The 21,922-nt window shown below is 45.5% G+C and overlaps 1 protein-coding gene across 7 annotated transcripts; it reads left to right on the top strand.

Moving 5' to 3' along the window:
• The first annotated feature begins 1,829 nt into the window (after nucleotides 1-1,829).
• FUT4 (fucosyltransferase 4) lies at nucleotides 1,830-14,324 on the top strand. 7 transcript variants are annotated; one of them, XM_083821686.1, is made up of 4 exons: nucleotides 1,830-10,224; nucleotides 10,310-10,404; nucleotides 11,320-12,367; nucleotides 12,992-14,324. In XM_083821686.1, exon 1 carries the CDS (start codon nucleotides 1,966-1,968, stop codon nucleotides 3,028-3,030), a length of 1,065 nt encoding a protein of 354 aa, XP_083677812.1. In that variant the 5' UTR covers nucleotides 1,830-1,965; the 3' UTR covers nucleotides 3,031-10,224; nucleotides 10,310-10,404; nucleotides 11,320-12,367; nucleotides 12,992-14,324. The 7 variants fall into 7 exon arrangements, with proteins under 7 accessions (XP_083677812.1, XP_083677811.1, XP_083677814.1 ...); XM_083821685.1 differs by having other exon boundaries at nucleotides 1,830-6,989; nucleotides 7,668-12,367; XM_083821688.1 differs by lacking the exon at nucleotides 10,310-10,404 and having other exon boundaries at nucleotides 1,830-7,040.
• The last annotated feature ends 7,598 nt before the right edge of the window (nucleotides 14,325-21,922 follow it).

Genomic DNA, 21,922 nt, shown 5'->3' with positions numbered 1-21,922 from the left:
TGGGGAATTCAGCGAGGGGAAATACGAAGTTTTGTATGTACAACAGAAAAGCCCCGTGCACTGGTACAGGCTGGGAACTGACTGGTTGATAAACAACCACGCTGTGAGGGACCAGGTGAACAGCAAGTAAAATGTGAGCCAACCGTGAGCCCTCCTTGAAAGGAAAGCAAGCCATGTGCTGGGCAACATCAGGTGTATGTGCAGTGGATGGAGAAAAGTTGTCCCCCTGCACTCAGCACTGGTGAGGGGACACCTGGTACCGTGTCCACTTTCCAGCCTCCCAGTTCGAGGTGGAAGTTGAGAATGTGGAGAAGGTCCAGTGGAAGGCTACCGAGATGATGAGGGGTCCTACAGCACACAAACTGAGGTTGAGGGAGGCGGTCTTGTTTAGTCTTCTGGAAAGGAGGCAAAGGGATGATTTAATAGTAGCCAACAACTAGCTACCTGAAGGTGTTACGAAGATGATGGAGCTGTTCTGTCCTTGGATATAACAAGGGGCTGTAACAGCCAGAAATTACAGGTTGGGAGGTTCAGTGTTGAACAGCAGGAAAAAATTCTTCACTGAGAGGGTGGCGCAGCACTGGAACAGGCTGCCAAAGGTGTTGTGGAGTCTCAGTCCTAGAATATTTTCAACTTCTTGCCACTAGTCAAGCCAGCACCTAAGTGAGCAACATAGCTGACAGTGGTCCTCCTCTGAGCAGGAGGGTGGAGTAGTGACCTCCAGAGATCCCTTCCAGCCAGCACTGGGGGTTACAGCAGAGGCAGTAAAATGTTTTCTGTAACCACAGCTGTTGGTGTATTTTTTATTTTTTTTATGAGTGCTTAGATCATGGACTATGGAAGTCTGCAAGTGTTCTCATGTACAATTAATAAGTTTATGGACACACATGACCGAGTTGCTAATCTAACAGCAACCTCACCTGCAACCATTCTGTATTTTGGGGCATAAATGGGCTTGAATTGCTTTCTTTACTAACGCAGAGACGAGTCGCAGAGTCTTGACCTATGTGGTATGGATACACTGTGCTGCAACCCAAATGGTAGATGAGAATCTACGCCCCATGTACCTTTGCTGCCCTCGGTGAGTGTCTATGAGAGGTCCTTGGATCTATAGCTGTGGGTACAAAAATGCATAGCATTAGAGCTGCCTCCAGCTCCGTACTAATATTCTCTGAGCTGTGTGAATCGATGAACTCTTGGTTTGCTGAAACAAATGACTGTGGAAAACATCTGAGGCCTATTTGATCAAGTTTTTCACACTTTCTGTGTGAAACAGAGTTGGGAAAAGCGATTTTCTAGTAACCATGGAGTTTTTTTAAATAGCAGTGAGATTTAAAAATTAACTGAAAACATATGTAGTCCTAAAAAAAATTAAAGCGACTACATAATATATAATATATATATATAAAATATACACACACACACACACATATATATACACACTTTCCCAATTTGATAGTCCTTTTAGAGGTGCTTGAAACCGTTTGATGACTTGGCAGGAAGTCAAAGCTGCTGTGGCTGCCGTCTCTTCCTTTAATTTCCCCCCCCTTCCCTCAGTAACCGATTTATTCAAGACTTTGCTCGACCTCACCCTCGAAACCGCGAGGGCTCGAAAAGCCCCCCCCCCCCCCCCTTCTTCCCAAGTGTTCCCAGGGAAACGGCGGGCGTGGGCAGTGGGGGAGAGCCCTTTCTGCCGGCCCCAAACCCCCAAATCATGAAGAAATAGGAAACTCGGGGTTTGGGGGATCACCTCTCCTCACAGGGCGGCGGGCAGGGCCGGCTGCTGTGGGCGGGAGCGGGCCGGCATGGCCGGGAGGGGCGGCGGCGGGGCAGGGGTTGGGCGCTGAGGGGAGGCAGCAGCAGCAGCAGTAACAGCACCAGCAGCAGTAACAGCACTAGCAGCAGCAGCAGCAGCAGCAGCAGCAGCAGCATGCGCTGGGCGGCCCCGCGGCTCCCCAGCGGGCGATGGAGCCGTGCCCCCGCCGCAGCTGCCCCAGGAGATGGCGGCGGCTGTGGCGGCGGCGCTGGGCGCTGGCGGCCGGGCTGCTGGGGGCCGCGCTCGCTTTGTTCGCCTGCCTCCGGCAGCCGCAGCCCCGGGTCCCGACGACGGGCCGGGCAGGGGACGAGGTGACCGTGCTGCTGTGGTGGGAGCCTTTCGGCCGCCCCCGGCGCCCCGCGGACTGCCGGCGGCGCTACAACGTGACGGGCTGCCGCCTCAGCGCCGACCGCGGCCGGCTGGGCGAGGCGAGGGCCGTGCTCTTCCACCACCGCGACCTGGCCCTGCACGGAGCCCAGGGGCTGCCCCGAGGGCCCCCGCCTCGCCCCCCGCGCCAGCTCTGGGTGTGGATGAACTTCGAGTCGCCCTCGCATTCCCCCGGCTTGCAGGGTCTGGGCGGCGTCTTCAACTGGACCATGTCCTACCGGAGGGATTCGGACGTCTTCGTGCCCTACGGGTACCTCTACGCGCTGCCGGAGCCCCGGCCCTTCGTGCTGCCCCGCAAGACCAGGCTGGTGGCGTGGGTGATCAGTAACTGGAACGAGGAGCACGCCCGGGTGCGCTACTACCGGCAGCTGAAGGAGCACCTGGCCATCGACGTGTACGGGGCGCAGGGGCTGGCGCTGGTGGAGGGCAGCGTGGTGAAGACGGTGTCGGCCTACAAGTTCTACCTGGCCTTCGAGAACTCGCAGCACACCGACTACATCACCGAGAAGCTCTGGAGGAACGCCTTCGCCGCCAGCGCCGTGCCCGTCGTCCTCGGCCCCCGCAGGGCCAACTACGAGCGCTTCATCCCTGCCAACTCCTTCATCCACGTCGACGACTTCCCCAGCCCCAGGCTGCTGGCCACCTACCTGAAATTCCTCGATAAAAACAAGCCTAACTACAGGAGGTATTTTGCCTGGCGGAACAAGTACGAGGTCCACGTCACTTCTTTCTGGGACGAGCATTACTGCAAGGTTTGCGAGGCTGTGAGGACAGCTGGGAATCAAGTCAAGACGGTACGAAATCTGGCCAGCTGGTTTGAAAGCTGATGTTCCTGGTGGGTGAGGCGTGCTTGGTCAGCCTCTCTGAGCAGCAGCCTTCACTAAGGCATGAGGAAGGCTGCATCTCGCAGAGATCACCACCTTAGCAAAGTTAGTTTGTCATCCGTGAGAGAGACGTACAGATATATGTAAATAAGCTGGGAAAAAAAAAAAAACTACAAAATGAAGATTTTTACTACAGGGCAAAATCATGAAAGTACAGAGAAACATCAGGCAAGAGGATTCTTCAAGAGCAAAGTTAAATTAAAGTTCCAGAAGTCATGCAGATCTGAAACCTTTGCAGTTGTGCACAGCTAAATGTAAATAAAACATGCCAAGTTCCTTGGCTGTACAGCTGAAACCAATTTTGTCAGCTATGACAGCTTCCTGGTCTGTGAAACTTTCTTCTGCTTATAGGGGATACGTGATCAGTGCTGGCTTTCTGCATTCCAAAGACAAAAGCAAATACTTTTAACAGTGATTATTAAGAAAATCAAAGTTATTTGCCGACAAATGCTGAGCCGCAAGTGTTGAACGTAAGAATGTGATGATACGGTAGCACTTTTTAGCAATGTGTTAAATTGCAGCAGCCAAATAATAATTCCTTGAGCCAAATAAAAGTTCCGTTTTGGAAAAAGTGTATGGAAGGGTCTGTGTGGGAGTGGAACGAACAGCTCAGATGATATAAAGTAATTCTTCCACTCCCTACCCAAACCATAAGCACATTTGTCCTGTATGAAGGCAGAGAAGAGCTTCAAGTACAGGAAAAGACAGAATGTAGAAATAAAGTTGGAATGTTTCCGCCCTCCCTTTTTTCAGGAATTTGAAAATGTTTACAGGAGTCTGCATGTTTTTCTCTGCAAAATTACTGCCATATAGGAAAAAGCAGGGAAAGACTCAGAACCGCAGGGTTTTTTATTACTGTATTTAATATGTATACAGAAAGGCTAACTTATTTCTCTAGTATCATTCAAATGTCTTATTGTATAGCAAATGCTTTGGTGCATGGCATGCATTTTTAAAAATTCTGCCAGGTGACAGATTACTCAGAGTGCCAGCTCTGTTTGTGAAACAATTATTACAACAAAAATCTCAAAGTCCAAGTCTCAGATCACTACCTTCCAGAAAGGAAATTACTGTAGAGAATACAATCTAAACCGTTGTTAAATACAGGTTGTATGAGGGAAGTATATGAAAAGGGAGAGGAAGGATTTCTTATCTTTGGTTTTGAAGGTTTCTTCCGCCTTTTTTTTTTTTTTTTTTTAATGTATAACTGGTTTTGTAAGCTAAAACTTGCTTGTGCACTGCCTACCCAGAACATTTACAGGAGGCGTTCCCTTTTAGACTCTGCCATCCTGCTGGACTGAGATCTTTGGAGCAGTCAGCGTGTGGTTACTTTTTGGTTGTTTGTAATCTTGCATACTGAAATCCAGAGAGGGTCTTCAGTTGCAGTTACTGATCCACAGGAACCTCAGCCCTTCCTGTCCTTTGCAGCTGTAAGATTTGGCGGCAAAAAAATGATAACCTACAAGAGTGCTGTAAAAATGATTAAGGGTTTCATCCTGCTCCTATTTAAGGCCATTAAATTATCCAGAGACTTCACCTGGAGTAAAATCACGGGCACAGAACAGGTGGGGAAAGATGAGTTAGTTGCAAATAAGAGAGAGGTCAGTTTGTTGGCATTTGCGAGTCTTACTTAGGTTAGAATAGGATTACACTTGATTTGAGCAATAAGGGATGTCAGGTTAGGTGCTTAGAGCCATCAGCTGACAGCCTACTGTAATTTATTGTAAATTACACGTTCCCATGATTAGGTAAGCATGGAACTAAAGATTGCTGAAAAAAAAATCTGAAATAATGATACAGTTTGTGAATAATTTGCAGAGATTTACGCCTTCGGATCTTGGTGGCTCCTGTTTTTATTCTCTCCTGCTTTTGTGGAAGGGAAGATGGGTAAAAGTACTTCATGAACGTGGCTGTTGTTCATGCCAGAGTTGCTGCAGAGATTTTATCAGGAAAGCAGAGAAGGTGGTCAGCGCAATGCAGAGTGCAGTAGAGGTGTTCCCTACTTACTGCTGGGCTTTCATTTAAACAGTTCCAAGGGATTCTTTAAAACAAAGGCATGCTGTTCATTGCACGGTCATCTGTTTCTCTGCCAGTGGTTAAAGCTCCCATAAAACTGATTTTGATCATTTTTAAAGTAGAAATCTAAGTATAACGTTAACACTAACAGCCAAGTGTCAGGTTAATAGAATCTGTCTCTTTGATTTATCCATTTTCTTCTTTTTACTGTTTATCTCAGTTCATGTAAGCATATACAAAAACCTGATCTTAAAAGCAGTGAGCAGTCTCTGAAAACTAATAATTAAGATTGCACTACTTTTTATCAGCCTGCCAAAAAGTATATTATTTTATCAGTCCTTCCAAATTTTTTAGCATGTTCTGGAGGTTTTCAGACACACAATTTTTCTGTTACCATTAGTAATGCCACAGGCAGGAGATGAGGCTACAGGAGCATAGGAATTGCAACCGGGACTTTATTCTCAGCTGCTCTTATGGGAATCTTGGTGGAATTAGAGTTTTGTAAAATTCAGAAAACAGCTATGCAATGATCAAAGTGTTATTTTTGAATAAGATATCACAGCTGTGCTCTGTTTGTGAGTTGTACAATGATTATTTTAAAAAAACTGTATAATGAAAATGGCAGTCTTGTAATAATTATTGCAGAGTACTTGCGGGAGAAGAGAAGCCTTTTCTAGTTTCATAGTTCTTGCATAAGCACTACATACTTTTCCCGTTATCAAGAGGAAATTCAGACCTGGTCTACAGCTGCTGCAGGCAACAATACAGCATCTCTACAAATCCACTTTGATTTGTAGTTCAGCCACTCCATGGTCTATAAGAAATAAGCTAATAATTAGAGTAGTGCTGTAAGCTGAGCACTGTCTTTTGTAATGCCCAAGTGAACTGAGCCCAAGGTCAATGGTAAATAAGAATTTTATCTTAGCAAATCGGGTTGTAGATGAGGTACCAAACTCCACAAGATATTGCAGGTGGCGTATGTAATGGGTCTATGAAAATCAAGCAAATTATCTTCTATTCTAAATAGACAAATCTTTTGTAACACATTTTGAAAAAAAAATGTTTTATTCCATGTATTAAAATGTTGGGGAGGAGGGAGGAAAGGAAGATGATTATGTTCTGTTTTTCAGAAGGAGAAGAGTTGATATTACCCTTTGATTATAAGTGGAATAGAGAACTGTGTGATCCTTTCAGCTACATAACGTGTCTCAGGGAATTTTATACTGTAAAGTCTCTTCATCTTCATAGAGTGGAGTAACTTTGTATTAATCATGTAGATTAACACTCAATAAAATTACAGAAAGGAAGTAGCACAAAACGACCCTATTTTTGTATTTCTTTGTGTGTTATGAAGGGTAGCTGTAGAAAACCAATTTTTAAAGAAAAATTCTTTTCATGTTTTCCACCTTTTAATCAAGAGAAGTGGCTTATTGTTCTCAAATTAGTCAGACTGTCTGAGGTTAGGAATGAGACCTGGTTGTGCCAGGGGAAAAATATTTTCGCAGGAGAGGCTGTACGGGGTTATTTTCACTGTGAAAAGGAGCATTTATTGAAGTTGGATGTCTGCTGGAAAAAATGTCATTTAAAACAACAACGAAACCATCCAACAAACTCTCTCTTCACCTACAGAGAATTTGAAAGTCCTTGGAGTTTTTTTTTCTTAAATTTCAGAGTGTAACAGAGATTGGGGTTGGCGTTCAGCACGTAGAGCGACTCTTTTAGCTGCAGCTTTTTTCACGCTTGTTCGTTGACGCCTTCAACCGAGCAACAAAAGACAAAGAGCCCCAAACCTTTTTCCCCTAAATTTCTCAACGTTTTTTGCAGCAAAGGTGATTGATGGCCTCTCTCTTTATTCATCTTCTGTTTCACGGAGTGGGGAGTTTTGAGTAAGTTTCAGCACTTCTCTTGAAACTTCCACCCCCCTTCCCCAGGATGTGGTAAGTGCTGCAGGGCTCGCTTTTTTTTTTTTTCCTTCAGGTGGTTTGTGCTGTGTCACCACCACATTTAACTTTTGTAAACCAACTGCTTGTTTACCTGTGCCCAAGACGGGAAATGTTTTTTTGCTGGTTTTCCAACTGTGATTGGACTCTGGGTGGTGGAAACGGGTGGAAATATTTATCTGCCAAACATTGGGTACCATTTATTCAAGCTTGTCTGCTGACTTTTAAGTAAGATGTGAGTTATGCTTGATTAGTTTTAAACTCACTCTTTATCCAGCAATCATATAAAATGGTATTTGTTTTCAGAGTGTAAACAGTCCCTTGTAGGAAGCATAGAGCTGGCTCAATCTGCAATCTGTTCAAGAGAACATGGTGACTTAACATGGATTTAAGTGGTACTTAACTAAAGATAAACCAGGATCCAAGTCTAAACACCTATTTCTAATCAGGAAAAAAAAAAAAAAAAAAAGGTTATTTGAATATTTCAAATATATCTTGTAACTGACTGTTTATCAGTTATGCTCCATATACTCCTGTGCTTTCTTCTGAGGCCAGTTTGGGAGTGATACCTGAGGCCACAGTACCTATGCCTCTGCTAAATTCTGCAGATGTTCTGCCTTACAGTTCCTGCTGTTCCTGAGGGCCTCACTGCAAAGACTCCGAGACGAGTAAGAGAAAACCTGGTCCTCGGGAGGCTTTGGAAGCTGCGGGGATTCAGCAGTGAGGTGCTCAGAGCGCTCAGGAAGCATTTGGAAACCAGGAGCCCTGTACAGTGGGCAGTTTTCTCTTAAGAAGTCAATACTGCCCTAAACCAGTAAAGTCCTTCAGGGATTTCAGGTCCTTGGAATTATGTAATTGTATGGGTTAAAATTCTGTGAAGAGTTAAAATTGGACATTATTGTAGTGACACTTAGGATTTTAATAATGTCCTTTTAATAACTATCAAAAGGCAGTGCAAAACTTGAAACCTGGAGCATCTGTATTTTCCCTATTGTTTATTAAACCATCTTTTGAAGTTAATCAGCCTGTGGCTTGGCTGTATGCGTAATGGAAGTCGGCTCAGCATTTACATCCTCAAATTTGACACCAGAGTAAAAAACATTCTAGGCGTTTTGGATGATGGGACGCTAAGTCCGGGAAGAAACAGCATTAGTGATTTATTTATGAAGATTATATTACCAGGTAGCCCTGAAGATTTCCAGTCCTTTATTCCTCAGAGACGGACTATGAACACAAAGACCTCACTCAGTATGTCTGCGCTGTGAAAAAATGAGTCAGGTTAAGTACAGCAGAATTTGTGCTGCGTTCAAGCTCTCATTGAGCACCACCAGGCATATTCATAAAAAAAGCCACAGGTTTGCTGTTCACTGCCCAGCCTGTTCAGTGTGGTGAGGAATATTTTCTGCACTGAATTTTTGGAGGAAGAGCCTGAACGGTGCTGAGTTACTCTTCATTCACAGTGGCTTCTTATTGCAAATATAAAATTGCTGCCATTATGTTGAATCTATTCCTAAACGCAGGTATTAAGTGTATTCTCCCACTCTTCAAAAGTACTTTAAATAATAACAAGAATTAAAAAAAAATATATTTCACTGATGTAACTGGAAAAGGAAAGTTGCTCTTGGATTTGATTCCCAGAGAGTACTCCAGGTGTGCAAAGCTGTGACCTGAAGCTTGCATCCTGGGCTTTATCTGCTTGTTCCTACTTCTGCCCCTGCAAGACAAGAAGAGCCAAAGTTGCCACCTCCTCCTCTGTCTCTTCTGCTGCAGCCTTCTGTTCTGTTCCCATCCTTGTTCTGGCTGATGCTTTTAGTACAAGCTCAAGAGAGAGCTTGAGAGTGCAGCAGGGAAATGAAGAGAATGAGCGAGATCTTCCCAATCACGCTTCCCAATTTACAGTCTTCGTAAACGTCTTGACAAAAGGTGGTTGTGCTAGGGGAGGCACAAGCTAGTTTCAGACCTTTTTTGCACCTGGAGAACTGCTAGTTATCTGGGATCGTTGTGGGAGAGGACAGAAAACACATCCCTTCTGTCCTCATCACTTTCACAGCCTGAGGTCACCTCTGTTGGACCACAACTGCCCTGTGGAATAAGAACCTTTCAAAATACCATGGAAAGCTGTAATCCAACTAAAATTATGGCTGTTTGTCCGAGGGTCAAGTGCTTATGACTCCATTTCACGTCAGTAAGAGTTTGGACACTGCTCGCATTGGAAACAGGATTCCATTCATTTTGCATCTGCCCTTGGTAATGGATAAAATTAGTCATTAAAAACCCTGCTTTATCCACAGCGCAAAAAACGAGCATTCTGCCAAGTTGTGTGAAGCTACTGAGGTAACCTCATCCTACGAGTTATGGCTGTTTACTTTATTCTTCTCCTCAGTGGCGAATGTTCAATTTTCAATAAAACTCCCATTGTATCCCATAAAAAAAGCTTGAGAGAGAGGACGAGGAGGGCAGGGTTCAGTGCAGGAAGATGCAGGGCAGAGATGGCAACTGAAATGCTCACTGGGACAGCCCCAATTAATATGGAAAAAAAAAAAAAAAGGTGTGGGTGTCTGTTTTGCTTAATTTATTTTTGTATTAGCCCTGGAGGGAAAGACATTTCCTGAAACTTGACAGATTCTAGCAGTGTTTTTGTCTCACACAGTAACCTCTCCTGCACGAGGTGCCTTTCTGCTTCAAACTTTACAAGGAGCTAGGAAAATGAGATCAAGCTCTTAAAGATGGAAAACAGCTTGTCCACCTTTACTTCCTAAGGCGCTTCATTTCATTCTTGAAATAGTAGTAGTTGCTAATTAATTAGTATTAATAGTACTAACAGTAGCACTAATAGTACGAATAGTAGTACTAATGTCTTCGGAAAGCCACCTTAGATATATTTTGGGGTTTACAGATGATGCCATTCCTTCAGTTTTGATATTTAGTTTTCACTTCAAATTCTTCGCCTGAAGCTGTATTATAGCTTGGCATTACAGTTTAGCCGTTTCCAGTTCTACTAATTAGAAAGTTACTGAAGTGAGGAATAGTTTACAGCAGCTGGTGAGTTAGTAGTAAACATTTTTTCATCTGCGATACCTGTATGGAAGAGAGGAAATCTGGCCTGCTCCAAGCCAAGGAGTCCGGAAAGCCTGTCTGCTAACCACAGCTCTGCCTTGTCGTGGGCTGCAGACCACCGACGGTGAGACACCACCCGCAGCCGGTTTGCCAGGAGCAGTTCAAAGCCCAATGCGTGCCCCAAAACTTTCTCTTCTCACCCCGTTCAGGTTGCTGACCAGCCCTGCCCGGCAGCGATGCGTGGGGCTCAGGGAGGCACCCACCAGGTGACAGCGCTGGAGGGACAGATGCCGAGGGGATTCAGGTCAGTGTTTCTGCCCACACAGCACCTGGGCTGACGCTGCAGCTTGCGGCATCTTCTCTCCCTTCTGGACACCTGGCTTAGGGTGTTCCGGGGCAGCCCCCAGTGGCAGCGTTGGTGTGAATGAATGGCAGGCCTGGCCACGTGTGAGGCAGAGAAATGAATGTCACCAGAGGATTTTTTTAAGATGCTGAAGTATTACTTTGAGACCCAGTGCCTGAAGAACTTGAGGAATGCAAAGAACTTCACAGCGCAACGCAAGAAGAGAGCATTTTGATGTCAGGCAGGGACTGTGTCGTAGCTGGGCCTCAGCGGGTTCCCATAAGCTCCGAGGCTTTTTTCCACATGCAGCAGTCAGAAGAGAGCAAGAGAAAGCAAGGGCATCACCAAGGCAATAAAAGAAATGTGATAGATGAAGAAACCGCAGGAACTTGGGAAGCTGATGAGCATCCCCTGGTGACCTGACCAGAGCTGGGGGGCTCCCTTTTGGATCTCCCACCCGGGAGCAGTTACACCCTGAGCACACCAGCAGGGTGTGCGATCCACTCTGCCCCTAGGCTGGGCATCAGTAGGGCCACCAGGACACGGAACAACAAGCTAAGGTTAATTAGCTGGCTAAACTAATGACCATCAGTGTCTGCTAGCTGTGGGACAGCTAGATACGGATAGATGATTTATGGGTTTAAATGTTTTCTCTGTTCCTATTGCTCTAGGGGTTGATTTATCTCCCTGTGCACTTTTCTATTACACATCTGCTGTGGGCCGTCTTCCACAGCGCGCTTTCATTTCCCTCTTCATGGCCTGCTCGGCCGCTTGGGCAGTCAGTCCGGCCTGGCGGGCTGTGGTACTCAGCTCGAGAAAAGTGCTGTCATGGAACAACCGGTATGTATGAGATTTTCTTTGTTTGGTGGTGTTTAGGGATTGCAGATAGCCAGGCTGGGGAGTTATCAAGCAACTGAGAACAGAAGGAAAGTTTGCTGAAGAAATGAATGATGTATGTCTTTGCCTTAACCACAGCTTAATCATACCTGAAGGATGGAAGAGCTTCCAGAAGGCAAGTGTCTCGAAATGGCAAACTGACAAAACTCCCCATATATGTACTGTAATGTTCTCCACAACAGTAGCAGAAATGGAGATGGGGAAGATCTCCATTTCTTTTTTTATAAATTCCTGTTTCTCTGCAAATTTAGATTCAGTCCCTGACTGTCTCAATCCCTGACTCCCTCATCTTGTGCCTCTTCACATAACGTGTTCACCTGCTTCATCTTTCTTATCTGCAGGGGGATCCAGACTGGTTATAATCTTCCCTCAAGGTTACCCACTTGCTGTTGATCGTTTCCTCTGGCAGATGCGGGGGACCAGGAGCAGGCAGTGAGCCGTGTGCTGGGAGCACCGATGGCTCAGATCCCATGCACACATCTGCCCACAGGATGCGGAGCCAGACCTGGTTGCACAGGTCAGCCCTGTGAGATGCCTGGTGCTCCGAGGCACCCCTGTGCCCCCCATCTTGTAGTTTGTCTAAGTACTTGAATGGCATTTTTTGTGGTGCACTGCCTCTGTTATGGCAGATTATATCTTAGACCCACATCCTTAAAAAACCCACAAGCTAAACTCACAAATAAATCAGCACAGTGATCTCTGGATACATCCCTTACGAGGTCTTGGGTACCGCAGAAAGACTGCACCACTGCAGGCCATCTCCTGTTTGTTTTCTTGTGAATGACCTCATTTATTTTACAGAAGCTGCAGTGTCATCTTGTCTGAAGAGAAAGCAGCTTGCTTTTTTCCTGATGCTACCTGCTGGTGTATGTACAGGCTGCCCGAAAAGATCTGGCTGCTTGGGATATTGGAGAGCCATGTGCTGCTTACACTGTCTGCCAACATGCATGCGTCCTCTGGATTTCAAAAGTGTGCAAGATTTTTGGACACGTTATGTGCTAGGAAGCCAGAAATTCAAGCAAAACTGGTAAGTTTTTCTATGTCATGTCCATTTTTCTAAGTCTAGATTGGGACCAGTGTTTTAAATCATGCTGAGATAGCACAATTACTGTACTGGTGCGCTGTGCTGCGCTGCCTCTGCGTATCTGGCACGTACGCTGGTGTAGCAGCTTTAAGGCTGCCACGAAAACAGAGGCAAATAAACAAGGGAATCGAACAGATTTCATCAGTTCAGGTGAAACAGCTCCTTTATTGTAAAGCTTTAACCTGAGAACGGAGAAGATAATTGTAAATGGGTTATCTAAAGTTGCACAAATACCAGGCAGCTTTAGTACCTGTTACATGGTTATCCCAGTGATTGCAGTGTTGCTTCCAGCTGGAAGCTTAAATTTGAGCCTTGCAGCTCCAAGACGGAGCAGCTGAGAGCCCATCTGCTAAGGCAGGGCTCGCTTGGCAGAACACAAGTGGGGGGGGGGGGGGCAACAAATTTCCTAACTACGCTGTGACTGCCCCCTCCTGCTCAGGCATGTTGAGGCTGGATGGCAGGTCCATCTCTGGCGAGGTGGAGTTCATGGCCTTCAGTGCTTGCAAAGTCATTTTTCTGCTCTTCAGGTGAAGCCACAAATCCTAACTAATGTTTATTTATCTGTAGGCTTTACTGTGTCATACGGATGCATATGTTGATTCCCTGTGGCTTACCCGCTGGCTTTAATTTGAAGTTTGCTACAAAAGAGCAGCACGTGTATCATTTCTATGTATTATGAATGGGCGATTTTGCTGCAAGATGCTTCGCCATCAAAGATCCAGCAGTCAAAGCAGAGTGCTACACCATCCAGACTTGGACCACTAAGTTTCACTTTATATTGAAATTAAGGCTAATTGGCACATCTGTAGGAACCTGTATTTGTTTCAGGAAGTCAGCATGCAGGAACTGGCTTTTACTGGCACACCACCTTTCCCCGTTTGAGCTGAAAAAGTGCCTGTGTAAGCCCACTGGTGGATTAGAGCTGTAGTGGGGGCAAGCAGGAGGGGCAGCGAATTGGGGACGGACAATGAACAGTGGGGAAGGTGATGGGGGAGGCAGCATCTGTGTAGGTGTGAGCAGGATCCAGGTCCTGGGTCAGGCACGGGGCTGGCACCCGCTCATAGTGCTGTCTGCACGCAGCCCTGCTGCCTTCACCAAGGTATTCATAGGAAGAATGAAGTCCTCCACTGCATTTGCAGTCTAGATATACCCCAGCACATGGAAATGCTAAAGAAATATGGCCCAGATGATTGACAGGTCAGTAATAGCACAAGGAGTGTCTGGCTGGTTGTCGGGAGCCTGAATTTGGTCCCAAACCTAATTACAGGGGGATGGTGGCTTTGTTCTCACCGAGGGGTCTGATGCGTTGTCCCTCCTGGACTCGTCTCATTTCTCCTGGTGCTCTCAGTATATTAAAGCCTTCTATATCGATCCCTCTAAAATGCTATAGCTGGATGAAAGTAAAAGTATGCATTAGTCTCAGCAGCATCTCACCCGTCTGGTTTAACTGGAGCAGGATAAAAAACGCCAGCGAGGCAATCGACTGCTATGGGGATATTGAATTTCCAGGGCTGTCACTCAGCCGATTTCACAGGTACTGCTCCACTCTGCTGGGAGAAAATAAGTTCAGTTATATCTCAGGTTACTTGGTATTTTAGCTTTAAGCTAAAAGAATTTATGGCTTTAGTGAAAATGTCACAGAAACTTCTCTCGGCTCCTGCCTCCATGAAGTCGGTATAAAACACGAGAAGGATGTCTGAGGAGTTTCAAAGTCCATGTCCAGCCTCGGCATCTTTCCCAGCTGACAGAGCCATTGCACTTGAAAGCTTAGGGCCCTATTGTAGGCATTTGATCTGCTCCTCAAACAGCAGCTTGCACTCTTTATTGGCAATAACAGGAATTCAGTCTCTCCGAGCCAGGAGGGTATGTGGCCAGGCTGTCCACAGGCAGCCGGTGCGGTGTAGGAAGGGGACAGCAACTTCTGGAATCTATTTCATTTGCTCCTTGGGTTTATTCCAGCTGGTGGAGTGGAAGGAGCTTATCTGTGTCCCCTACCTTTCTGATAAAGGTCTCAAACTAGTCTCTACAATTCATATAGGCGGTATTTTTTGTCCTTTTCATATGCTGGAACTAGGGCTTTTTCCTAGTGTCCCGGTGTTCTGGGACACAAATTCACCGCCTCGTGTATCAGTTACTAAGATACCATTTTCCATCGAAGCCAAGCTGAGGTATAGTGAGATAGCTTTTTCCATTAATAAAGTACTATAAGGTCTACAAAGAAAAATCTACCGTGGTAGTGCAGAGCGACTGATGCTGGAGATGACACGAGCAGGTGGCAGCCTGAAGAAAGCAGAGTAGTGCTGTACGGACACAGCCTGGGCCCAGGGGCTCTGCTGGGACCAGCCACGGGCGTCTTTGCTGAGCTGATCCTCTCACGGGAGTTCTCCCTTCTCCCTGGCAGCACAGCTGTAAGCCCCGGGCTTTGCCCTCCTGAGGAAATTTGCAGCACAGCGATGCTGATCTCAGCCTCCGCTGGAGAGGGGGACGTCTCCTTCGTGCCAGCACTCCCAGTCAGTTTGGCCTGGTGCACCAAAGCCATCTCCTCACCCAGCACTCACCAAAACATGGAAGGTCCCTACAGAGAATGGTTGGTGTCACCCGAAGGCTAGGTGCTCTGCCTACACGGCCACTGCAGAAATTATCTCGGGACAGGATCACTGCTGCAGCGCCAACCCGCGCTGACGTGGTGTTTGCTCCGAAAGCAGCAGAAAGCAAAATAAGGTCAGATTGTTCCTTCCACGAGCAGTGTTTACATTGCTTTAATTTAGTAATAGGTGTACATATTCCCGGTGCTTTACGTCCCTTTGATCTTTGTAATCACGCCAATTGCAGCACAAATAGAGCAGGGGCTGCAGGAAGAAACGCTGTGTTGCATTCCTGTGCTTGCAGTGGGCATAACCTCGTGGATTTCATTTCTTCTGGACCTAAATGCATGAACCTTGGCTGTGTCAAGAATAAAAATACTGGGGAATAAAAATACCAAGGTCACTTGCTCTGCATCTCCCCTATTTTCAAGTGGAATTTCTTTTAAAGTGCGTGTGACGTGGTATTTCTGACCAGTTTTGAGCCAGATGACAAGTTTGGTCCAAGGATGTAACATCACAAAGCGTGTGGTGGAGTTGTGGGCTTTACACGAGCTTTGTCCTGGCTTTGAACGGCAGCCCTGCTGCAATACCTCCAGCTGACTCTTAACAGGAGCAATATACATCAGCGTAGGCTTTTAGCAAAAACTTTAGGACGTTTTCTCTCGAGCTAATGAAGCAAAGAAGCTCAGAGTTTCAGAGAAGCCCACGGCCCCAAAGCAGAGCACAAGGAGATGGCAATGGGGAATGTGTTTGTGTCTGCGTGCAGCAAAGCACATCCCGTGGCAGGGATGTGTACAGGAGCAGAACAGGGGCTGCAGCCCCTAGAGCAGGCAGAGAGGCACTGAGCTGCTCAGTGCTGGTGGCAGCCGTCACTACCTGTCCTTGGCCAGGCCACTACGTAGCTTTTGGGTAAAAAGAAGTATTTTTTTTTTTCTTTTCTTTTTTTATTTTTTCCTTTCTCTCTGGAGATGGTGCTCCTTGTTCTCTTTGAAGCTTAATAGGGCATTAATTTGCCCTCTCATGCATGGGTGTCCAGAGTAAAACCTCACGATAATGGGCTGAAGCGAACAGAAGAACACTTGACCTGCACAGTAAAGAACGACTTGCCCTAATCCTCCGCCCAGCTTTTATATGCCGTGGAGAGAAAAACCTCCTGAAGAGCAACACGTGTAGTAGCTAATGAAAGCCCCTGCTAGCAGTGTCCTTCTTAATAGGAAGGGCAGGTTTCTAGCTCAGAAGTTGTTATCGATTTTAAATAAGACAGCATTGAACAAGAAGAGTCACACGGGCTCTTTGGTCGCACATCACACAAGTGGCAGCCGAGTCAGGCACAGGGGTGTAATTGTCACTCCTCCTCCTTGGTCCTTTCCAAAAACCGGGTCCTTTATCTCAGGACTTTCCACACTGCATCACTGCCAGAGGGCTCTCAGCCAAGGCCAGGGCTCATCTGAATGCCCAACTCTTTGTTCCGCTGCACTTCCTCAGGTCAGACGAGACGCAGATAATCAGATCTCTGTTCAGTGACAAGCTGTGTTCCTTAGCAGGTATTGCAGAACATGCCCACAGAGACTGAGATCAAAAGCTTTGACGACTGCTTTTTTGCCAAATCTTCATCTATCTTCATCCAATATTTTTGGTGTAATTAAAGTGCTAAGCTTCTATTTGGGACAACCACAAACACAGCTAACTGCATTAACGTTTTGCTCCAAACAGAAAGTATGCCCATGAACACACAGAAATACTGATTACACTGATTTTCTCTGTTTGGAGAACACACAGAAATACCGATTTTCTCTGTTTGGAGAACACTTAATTTTGTTTGTGTAGCAGGGGAATTGCCTATTCTCTTGTTGTCACATCACGTGTGACAGCTGGACCGGGCATGCTCTTGAAAACGGAATGGTTCCAATTAAAAGCCAAAAAATTTGGCTCGTTTTCTCTGTGGGTATTTACTCGCTTATCAGTCCTCCAACTGTATAGCTGATATCTTGCATTTTGCTGTCCTTTATGTTTTTGTACCTGTGCATTAAGAATTATAAAATGAACAAAGGGCTTGTCTAGGGCTGCCTGTGTCCCACCTCTGATAGAAACATGGTGTTTGCTGGTATCAAAAAGAAGCCATTTATACTTCCTGAAACATAAAATAAGAAAGGAAATGTCATATTAACAGCAGCCTTCCAGTACCGAGCTCAGCTTATTCACTGCTCCTTCAAATCCCAAGAGCGGAGATGAGCACGGTGGCAGACGATGGATATTATTAGGTCTGAGTCATTTCTGTTTCAGGAGGCAAGGAACTGACTTTTAACATAAATTGAGCATAAAATCAACCCTGCAAGCCCTGGCCAGAGCTGCTGTGGGAGCACCATCCCCGCTGTAACTGTATCACGATGGCTCAGAAATCTCAGATTTCAGGGATTTAGGAATCAGCAGAAAACAACCCATAGTCAGCCCCCTGTCCAACACACCATTAGCATGAGTCCAGGATCTGGGGGGTTGTGCAGGGCAATGATGCTGCACATTCCCATGGTCCAGCCCCATGGCTTGTGTGCTTGTCCTGTCACCGCACCCCCTGACACAGAGTCCCTCCCCAGCTTTCCTGTAGCCCCCTGTAGGTACTGGAAGGCCTCAGTAAGGTCTCCCCAGAGCCTTCTCTTCTCCAGGCTGAAGAAAGGCAGGGAAAAGGTTAAAGCTTCTTCCCTCTCTTGATTTTCTCTCTGTAAGCTTGCTGTTTTCGCTGAAGCGTTATGCATTGAATATCTGTTCTGTTGCTTCTTTCATGTCACTGCTTCTACACTGTGTTGGCTTTAGGGCATTAAAGCTTTTACTGAAGAGTAAGGTAAAGATGTGCTTTGGTGTTCTTGTGCATCATTTCTTTAATGTCTTGAATCTGTAGGACTATGCAAGTCTGGACGGGAGGACCGAGCTGATGCTGATGTTTATTGGCAGACGGTAAGAGCAGAGCAAGCCCCATTTCCCTGCTCGTGCAGTCCCTGGTACAGTGGAAGCCAGACCCAGACCAATAAATATGGTTAATGGTAGTGGTAAGACATAAAAATGGGAGTCCTGACTCACTGTTTTGTATTAGTCACGGACCCCGTGAAAAGGTCCACTCTACATCCCTCCAACTGCCAAAAAAAATGAAAATAGCTCTGCTAATTTGGGGGCGAGTCGTTTTTCTTGTAACTCTTGAAAGATATTACTGTACTGAATGCACAATGACTGCTGTGTTTTATCTGTGCTGCACAAGAATATATAGGAGGAGTGGATATTTATCAGCTTGTAGCTTAATTTACCCATGCCTCTCCAACCAGCTATTTTTAGGAAGAGCTGAATTATGGCCGATATCTTCCCAGTGACTAGAGAAGGAGCCTAAAATGACCATCTCAGAGGCAGCTGTCTTTTGTAACCTTTTTGTAAGAAAAAATAAATAAATAAATTTTATAAAAATAAAGCACCACTTTTGTTTTCTGTTCATAAAATAATTTATCTTTGACATTTTCAGAAAGAGGAATTAATAGATTACACTGCCATACTAGTCATTAAGCTGACTGGGACAAGTTTAGAAAGATTAATGTTGCCTCCTGATCCTGTGTGCTCTGCTGGCCAGATGAAAAGCAATGAACTGCAATGAACCTTCAGATTTACTATTCATTTTGCAAACCCAGGGAAACCAGAAGACCGTAATACTAGCTGCATCTAAACTTCACCAGTCCCACAGGACCCAGTAAAAATGAACAATTTTATGCTTTTCTCTGTATTTCCATTTTCCCCCACCTTTTTCCACACTGCGGGAGAGGATGCAGCAATGCAAAGCCACATTTTTGCTCACGGGATGCTGTTGTGTGTCAGCTATCCCCTTATGCTTGGGGATAACTGGAAAATCAGCGCAGGGCCGGCTGTGTGGCAATAAGCATTTTACAGGCACCTGCCTCTGGTGACAGCAATTTTCAGGGCTCTTTGCATTTGCTCTCAGCACAGTTGTGAAGGGGGTCCCCATGATCTTGGTCCTGAGTCTTGTTTTATAGCCCTTCAGAAGACTCCAGAAGGTTAGCTTAATGCTCATTTTCCCATATTTACTCGTTGCTTTACAGTTTGCTTTTTCTATTCTTCCACTTAATTTTGTCAGCAACTTCATAATGTGTGTTCCCATAAGGTAACAGATGTTGATGGCGGAAAATCTTTTTTTTTTTTTCTCATTTCAGGCTGCTTATATCTTCTTATGCTTCACCAAAGAAGATACCAACAGCACACGTTAATAGGAGTTAAGATATTAGTATTAAAAATGTTCCCCCCTTTTTTTCATTTAGAACAGACTTCTGTAGGTACCAGCGGAATTGCAGGAACACGGACACGAGACTCAGTAGCTGAGGTTTGCTGAAGCTCGCCTCTATACCAATGACACGCGATCACAGACTTGTAGGGGTTGGAAGGGACCTCCAGAGATCATCGGGTCCAACCCCCCTGCCAAAGCAGTTCCCTAGAGCAGGCTGCCCAGGTAGGCGTCCAGACGGGCCTTGAATATCTCCAGAGAAGGAGACTCCACAACCTCCCTGGGCAGCCTGTCCCAGTGCTCCGTCACCAAAACATGCAATGTTTGACTCCAGGTTGGATTCAAGGTGCCTGCTGCTTGCTTCGCTTTACAGCCTTGAGGATTTGCATGGAAAGGCTGAAGCATTTGATGGAGCAACCCCTCAGTTACAAGAGCTAGAAAACCACATGAAACTTAACACCGCCGAGGTAGATAAATTGGGATGCAATTTTGCATCTTTGGTTTGCTTGAAAAAGTAACAAACGAAGGCTTAATTTTGTTTAACTACTCTGTGCAACTTCCTGAGCTGAGCTACACACTGATGTTTAATGCATGGCCATCAGCCTGGCCAGCGGTTTTGCCATTTCCAACACCTTTTGATGTGATATGTGGTAAATCTTCTCCTGTGTGATATGTGGTAAGGTTGTAAAAAACCTCTCCTAATTGGAGAGAAGTTCTAAAGTCCTTCAAAGCTGGTGGCAATTCTTTGACTGTTTCTTTTTTTTTTTTTTCCAACTCTCTAGATTTTGTTATCCTGGAATTTGATAATTTTAAAAGACTTTGCTTATTTTTTGTTTCTGCAAATCATCTTTATTTCTGCATTTTGTTTGTAAGCAGAACCCCTACCACCACACCAAACACAGCATTGTTACGGGGCTTTGGATACTCCAGATTCTTGATAGAAATTCTTGTTCCCATTAGCAGTACCTCTAATGGGAAGGAAAGCATGTAAGTGAAAAAAAAAAAAAAGCCAGTGCAGATGTTTTATGGGTAAGAAACAGGACATTTGAATTTTGTTTATATGCTGTTTTCTGGATGTCACGGTGTCCTGTGTATTATAAGCCCAACCAAGATTTCTGATGTAAGGATTGATGTGCTTGGGAATGTATTAAACATCAGGTGGTTACCCCTTTTCTCTTTAGGAAAAGTATGTTGAGATGTGCATTATAAGTAAGGTATGAAGGACCTTGTTTTTGACATAGATTTGTCTCACTTTTTTCCTAAAGTCCCCTAGTAATGGTGATTTCACTGACCTACACAAACACTCTGCTCAACCCTCCTTACTTTTGGGAAGCTCTCCTCAGGGCAGGATGCAGCCCTGGATTAGGGCGCTTAAATGAGGTGTTTAAATGTGAGGTGGGGGTCCAGGAACCTGTGGTGGTTTTACTCATCTGGGCCACTGAGCTCCACCACAGCCGCTCTCTCACTCCCCCTCCCCAAAGGGAAAAGGGGAGAAAATATGATGGAAAGGGCTCAAGGGTTGAGATAAGGACGGAGAGATTACTCAACGGTTATTATCACGGGCAAAACAGTCTCAGAGTAGGGAGATTAATGTAATTTATTACCTATTACTAACAGGCTAGAGCAGTGAGAAACTAAAAGCAAACTAAAAACACCTTCCCCGCAACCATCCTGTTCTACCTCCTCCCCTGAGCGGCACAGGGGAACGGGGAATGGGGGCTTTATTATTTATTTGGGTTTTATGGATTTTTAGTGAAGTTCTTCATCAGCTTTGTTGAGGAGATGGTGAACGGAGCTTTTGCTTCTGTCACATGAACAAATTACCTGGAAATACAGGGGAAGCATGGACCAGTGTCCTGTAACACACCGATGGAGAAGACAGCTCACGATCCCATTGCCTGGAAATGAGCTGGTTTCCATCCTTTGCAGCTAGGAATTGTTAACAGGAATTGTTAAGCAACTATTGCAAACCACTGGCTTTTTCCAAGGAAGCCCAGCCTCGTCTTCAGTGCAGCTGTATAACATATAGAAAAGAAAAATGTATTATTTGCTAACTTTGGCATGTTTTTGACAGCTGCTGGATGGTGGCTGCCAACAGCAACAATGCCTGCCAAGCCTGCAGAAATTGTAGGTGTTAACAACACGGGAAAATCCACAGCTGGTACATGGCAAAACGGTATCAAGCTGCTTTTGACAGGCAGGAGTTAATTTTTATTTAATCTAAAACTTCAGGCAGCACCTGTGTCGATGCTCTCCCAGCTCTGTGCTCGTGGTGAAACAGAAGGTGGCACTCCACGGTTGTACATGTGCTTGGGCTCTTGCACATAGCACATTTCCAAAACAAGCACGCTTGTTGCTATAAGCCACCACAAACATAAGGCAGGGAACTCTGTGAGCATCTGGACCTGCTTGGGCTTATCCTCCTGAGTGCTAAGAGCTTTATGTGTTTCTACAAACATATAAAAAGTATCAGAAAAAGAAGTAGCAATGGCTATAGATTACATGGCAAAGTCCTCCTGAGGATGCGAGTGCTTTGGTCTAAGCCAAGGTGTTGGAGCCAGAGCATGAAATGATTGCTTTGTGTTATTCATGCAGTCTAAAGAGAGGTCTCTTCCGGCTTTAAATCTAGAAAAAGGATGGACT

The sequence above is a fragment of the Anser anser genome (genome assembly GCF_964211835.1).
Source record: "Anser anser genome assembly, chromosome: 1".
NCBI classification, from domain to species: Eukaryota; Metazoa; Chordata; class Aves; order Anseriformes; family Anatidae; genus Anser; species Anser anser.
Note: the sequence above shows the minus strand (reverse complement) of the source record. Positions and strands in the feature narration are given on the sequence as shown.